We start from the raw sequence: 6000 nt of genomic DNA, 5'->3' as shown, positions 1-6000 counted from the left end.
AGTAAAAGCCAACAAATTGCTCAAAACAAAGTTATCAGATTTATTTTAAATAAGAATTGCATGTATCATATTACAGAAGATGATTTTAAAGATCTTAATTTCCTTAACATACAAAATAGGGCTAAACAACTCAGGTTGAACCATGTTTTTGATATTTTTAATGAAGTTGGCCCAAACTATCTTAGTTCAAATTTTACCAGAGTTTCAAACGTGCACCATTACAGTACTAGAAACAGTGCTCAAAATTTTCGTGTTCCAAAATCCACTACCATCACTTCTGGCTCTTTTTATTATAATGCCATTCAGGATTGGGCCAACTTACCAAGTGCAATCAAATCAATTTCTAATAAACCAAGTTTCAAAAGTCTGTAAAACTCATCTTTTAACCAAATTTAGTTTCTAATGATTTTAATCATGTTTAAAGATTTTATTTTACTTTTAATATTCACTTGTATATATATATTTCTTTATATGTTTTTGTATGTATTTATGCCTTTTGCCCTTCTATGTATAAAGGACCCCTTCGGAAATAAGCCTTTGGGCTTAAAGGGCTATCCTGTGATATCTCCTTGCTTTGTTTTTTTGTATTATATGTTATTTATCTTAATGCGTTTTATATCTATTTACCTTGTATTGTTGTATGTGCAATATGGAGATACCGAATAAAATCAAATCAAATCAAATCAAATCAAATCAGGGTTATACAGGGGTTAAAATTGAAAATGTTCAAATATCACCAGTATATCAAATTATTCGTTTAGGCCCAAGGATCATATGTAATTTTTTTCTCAATACGACCTTTGATTCAGAAGTAATGCAAACTATTATGTTTCTGAATTCCTTTTGGTAGACGAACAATTTGCTGCAACGTTCACGAAAATCGGAGCAACTTTAATTTTTGACCCCTTTGCAAACTGGATATTGACCATTGACCTGTTGCGGCACATAACTTCTGAACCAAAAGTGGTATTGAGAAAAAAAATACATATTTGTGATCCTTTTGGCCTAGACAAATGATTTAATATCCTTTGAAGTTATATTTGAACACTTTCAATTTTTGACCCCCTGTATAACCCTTTGGGGTCATTTGGGAGTCATTTATTTCAAAATGCGCAATGGGCCCAGGGTGGCATCCGTCAGATTCTGAACCAGTAGGTCTCAGAGATATAGAAAACACCAAAAAAACATTTTGTGGACGCTACCTTTGAGTCAAGACAAGATATCCTATTTCAGCATCAGACAATCATTATCTTTCTTCCTTCCATTTACGTAAAAAACAGAACAATTTTGTTTGCTTTTTATCTTTATTCCTACCTTCTTTCCCTTCCAGTCGCCTTGGGCGGTAGGCTTAATTAGGACTATTCAAAACAGCAATTAAGGACATAACAAGTTTGCTCAATATAAGGGCGTGGTTTTAATAATGTTTATGAAGCTCATTAATTAAGTTCATGAAGCACATTACATAATATTCATGTTTACGTCAAAGACATCCCGGGCGAAGGGATGATCGGTGGTTCAATCGTTGAGTTGTTGTCTGAAGTGCATGTTGTGTTTTTTTATGCATATCTAACTTTTAAGGGGCTGTGTGTGGAATAATTATGAACCGGGGAGTCAAATTTCCAATTTGCCAAAAATGCTTGCCCCTACTGCCTCTTGGACTGGCAAACATGGCTTGTCCCCCCAATTTTACCGTCCTCCAGGGCTCATGATTATTGCACAGCCCCTAAGAAACAAGCGAGTGAAGAGTGTCTCGTAGCAGCCTGCACAATTCCTCTTTTGCCAAATTATGCCACTCGCGGATTATTTTCGGGGCCAACTTTCTGACCACTTACCTTGCCCTTTTCTATATACGATTCCCTGAACATTGATCAATTTAATATCTTTCGATATATTATTTAATCATAATAGCTGATCTTTTTGCTCACCGGTAGACAATCAACTTATTTTTTACGTGTATTTCAATGGTTTATTTAGTAGTGTGGCCCCTGTAAATGCCCAATATAAATTGGGTCTGTTTTGATTTCAATGTACAGGCTGGAATTTCAATGCGTCGATTCAGAGCCCGATTCAGAGCTACTGTGTTCTTTCCACACACATACTCAAGTAGCTCAGTGCAAGCCTTTCAATAGGCTTTTAACAGTCTGCCGCCTGGACAACCAATTCTTTAGAAATGCTTAGTCGCGCTAAAAGTCGATCGATACATGTAAAAATCAGCACAATTCAGAGATACACCTTTTTGCTATGAAATTAATTTTCTCGGTCAAATATAAAGCAATATTTTTTTTTTCTTCAGTAATGTCAGTTAAAAACTTGGTGCTTGAATATTTTTTTTTTTTTAAATCCTGGTGTTAAAATTAAGCATCAAATTGTGTTTTTTAGTGTGATATTTTTGATTTTTATAGGCCTTGAATTCGCCTGCGAGCTTTTTACGGAATTCATGTTTTAGCGTCTCAAACTAACATAGTTTGCTAAAGAAAGATATTTCCCACCTCTGTAAAGCACATCGTGTGGGTCTATATGTTATAGTTTTGTCAGAATTTCCGTTTTTGTTTTACCCTTTTTCCATTCATGGTCCGAAAATGTCAAACTAAGTAAAAGTAGGCAATGGTGAGTACTTTTATCTCGAGAGCAACCAGCTGAAATAGTCGATATTTCCTTTGTTGTTATCCAGGTCAATTTTTCATTGAAAGCAAATTGCCCGACCAGCGATTAAATCCCCAATTGGGTGTTCTGGTTAAACATGATCAGTAGGAGCGCTATAGGTCTGGGAATTTCTTTGCTATATTGAAGTTCTGGCAACACTATAGCCATGCCGGTATTCCTATTAAACCCAGGGATATCGATCCACAATGCTAGTACTAGCCTTTAGATTTCACGTGTTGATTTAGACATTTTTTCAGCCGACAGTGAAAGATGGTGAAATCAAAACGGAAATTCTGACAAAACTATGATATATAGCTCACGGTGATGTGCTTTAGAAAGTTGGGGAAAATCCTTCATTAGCGAACTATATTACTTTGAAAAGCTAAAAGGTTGATCCAAGAAAAGCTCGCGGGCCGAGCTGAAGCCTATAAAAATCGAATATCTTACACTAAATGACTGAATTTCAGGCCTAAGTTTAACAACGGGATTTTAAAAAAAATCAGTATCAAGCATTATAGTTTTTCCAGCCATTTACTGAAAAAATGAAAATTATTGCTTTTCATTTGGCTGAGAAAAAAATTTTACACTGAAAAGGTGTAACTCAAAATTTTGCTCATTTCAACACCAATTTCGATCGTTTGTATTGCCTCATTAAATGACTGAGTGAGCCTTGCAGAACAAAAGAATCGGTTGTGCAGGTAGCTGACTGTTAAAACCAAAGATAACGCGATAATATTGATGGTTTTCTACCCAGGTCGAGATGAAGGAATTCTGTGAATATCAACTGACTATATAGGCCTAAATGACATCCTATTCAGAATTTGCATCTCTATTAGCACGTATACTGCCGTTTGAAATATTTTAATTTGGTCTTCGGCCATAACGGCAGAGGTAGCACCATTTGGCCCAACACTATTCTAAAATATCAATCTATTTCGCTTTAGGAGACTATATAAATGGCAGACATTTAAAATTGGTACTATCTTCAGTAGATAGCAAAAACAAATGAATTCAACATTATAAGAAAATGTTGCAACACTTGGAAATTTTACCTTGAAATTCAGCAGATAGCATCACTAACACAATTCTATAAAATTGTTGGTAGATTATGTTATTATTACTTAGTCTATAACAAAGAATGACTTATAGAATTTTATGTTATACAAATCGTACTATATAATTTATGGTCGTTATTGATGATGCAGATGATAACGAGGATGATGATGTTGATCATAGATGATGATGATGATGATGATAATAATAATAATGATGATGATGATGATGATGATGATGCTGATGATAGATGGCAACATGATGATGATGATGACGATGATAAAATACTGTATTAACAGTGGAAACTCGTTCACACAAAATCTTTTAAGTCACAAATATATACATGGACACGTATTATATTATGAATATAATGACAAGACCACACAAATTCGTGTTTAATACGAACTCAAGTCCGAGGCATCGTTAATTGTGTGTCAACGAGGTTCAACAATTCAACACACGTCCGATAATTTAGAGTGTTTTAATCATGATAATTTTTTTTCATTATTTTGTACAATGTTTTTTAATCAAACGTTCTGTGATTGTGTGGTATTTATCATGTTTATCCTCAATTCTGAAGCAGATGCAGATATCCTAGTGTCCATCGCCGTTTGATAATCAAATTGCTCGTGTCGGCGTTGCTGTTTCTCTGCTCCTCTTGATATCAACATCAACAAACCACACATAAGTACCTCTAATACTCTAAGAGATGTCTGTAACGCAAGCCATGGCCACGGTGCAGGAGACTCAACTGCAGTAAGATCAAATATAACATCAAAAGTAGCGTAAATCTGAATGGCCATCAAGATCAGTCCTGACATTGCACAGAAGCTCAGAAGAGCAGATAATTTCTTCAAAGGAGATTGCGAACTTCTGGACTCTGCAGTAGAGACCAGGCTGACGTTTCGATTGATACGATAGCTAACCGTGAAGTAACCTGTCATCATTGTAGCGCCCCAGGTGACGAAGAATAATCTGCAGACGATGAGAGTGACTTGGATTGATGTTGTGTAGAGGAGAATCACATCAGTTGTTATCAGGATGATAACATAGATGATGGTACTCACGGTTAAGATGTGACCTTGGATGGTACTACATGGTAACGTAGAACGGAACTGTGTAGTCTCCATTAATATAACCAACAAGAAACTGAACGCAGCAGCAAGGCAACTAAAAGCGATTCCCCATAACATATTTCCAAACAAGAGCGGTATATTATCTCTGGAGCCATATCCCACCGAGTACAACACAATCGATCTCAAAACGCTGAAAGATAAAGTTGACGCAACTAAGAACGTTTTGAATTGAACAGCACTTACGGTTTTGTGACGCCGTATTGCGCACAGCTTCCAAAGTCTTATTACGCAGAATACCGAAACTATTAGGAAAAGAGTGGCGAATCCGTAGACGTGAATATCTTTGGTGGTAATGGCGGCTTTGGAAGCTTGCGACCAGTCTGGAATAGGCTCTGCTTGAGGTATTGGGGGTTTGTCATTACCCGGTTCTGTCCCGGGATAAGGTTCGTTTTGTTGAAATGAGGTTCACCTTCTGCGAGTATAACAACATCTGTGCTTCCAACAACGGCCATCTGATTGTTCATAATAATTTCAAAATGTATAACATGTGAATACAGTCGAAAAATGTACCAACTATCAGCAAATATTACAACTCGATGTTGCTATCTTCCAAATAAAGCGCATGAGCTGTATCGCCTCCTGTGATAACACCGTCATCTGCTTCCGTCGGGTTATTATCTTCAAATTACAGAATATGTTTGAAATTAGACACTATAATTCCTTGGATGGGTTTTATATATCGTAAATCTCTCAACATCATGAACATGATAAAGTTATCATAATCCTTCAGTGTCAATAAGATGATACGCTCCACGAATTTGACAAATTCGTAATGGTCAGCTTTTTAACTGGAAACAAATATGGCAAAATAAAGGCCGACAGATTGTGTAAAAATAATATCAGTTAAGTCATAATACATGAACTTGACAGAAACTCAAGTTCTGGGCGAAGTTCAGTATACTACATGTACAAGTGTCCATTCTCCAGATTACCTTAAATGCGAACCTACATGTTGAGCATCGCATAAATGATTCAGCGCTCGCACTTTGTAATATGTCATAAATTACATACTATACAAGACTCGTCGATCTAATGAGCTCTAAATGCACCTAGCAGGTGGTACTTACGATACTTTGGTTGCCATGTCCGATGATTTCAATTAATTTGAAATTGGAGGCGGCCGGTAGTGCCGATCCATTACTAGTATTCCAGAAAAGAGCATAGCATT

The 6000-nt window shown here is 36.2% G+C and overlaps 1 protein-coding gene across 1 annotated transcript; it reads right to left on the bottom strand.

Moving 5' to 3' along the window:
- Positions 1 to 3762: 3762 nt before the first annotated feature.
- LOC140150362 (uncharacterized) lies at positions 3763 to 5213 on the bottom strand (the record flags this gene model as incomplete). The annotated part of the gene is made up of 1 exon (XM_072172373.1): positions 3763 to 5213. A coding segment is annotated over one exon (990 nt), but the record flags the coding sequence as incomplete, so codon positions are not given.
- Between the last annotated feature and the right edge of the window lie 787 nt (positions 5214 to 6000).

This window comes from Amphiura filiformis, chromosome 4, assembly GCF_039555335.1.
Source record: "Amphiura filiformis chromosome 4, Afil_fr2py, whole genome shotgun sequence".
In the NCBI taxonomy this organism is placed as follows: domain Eukaryota; kingdom Metazoa; phylum Echinodermata; class Ophiuroidea; order Amphilepidida; family Amphiuridae; genus Amphiura; species Amphiura filiformis.
The sequence above is the reverse complement of the archived record's forward strand: the minus strand, read 5'-3'. Positions and strand labels throughout refer to the sequence as shown.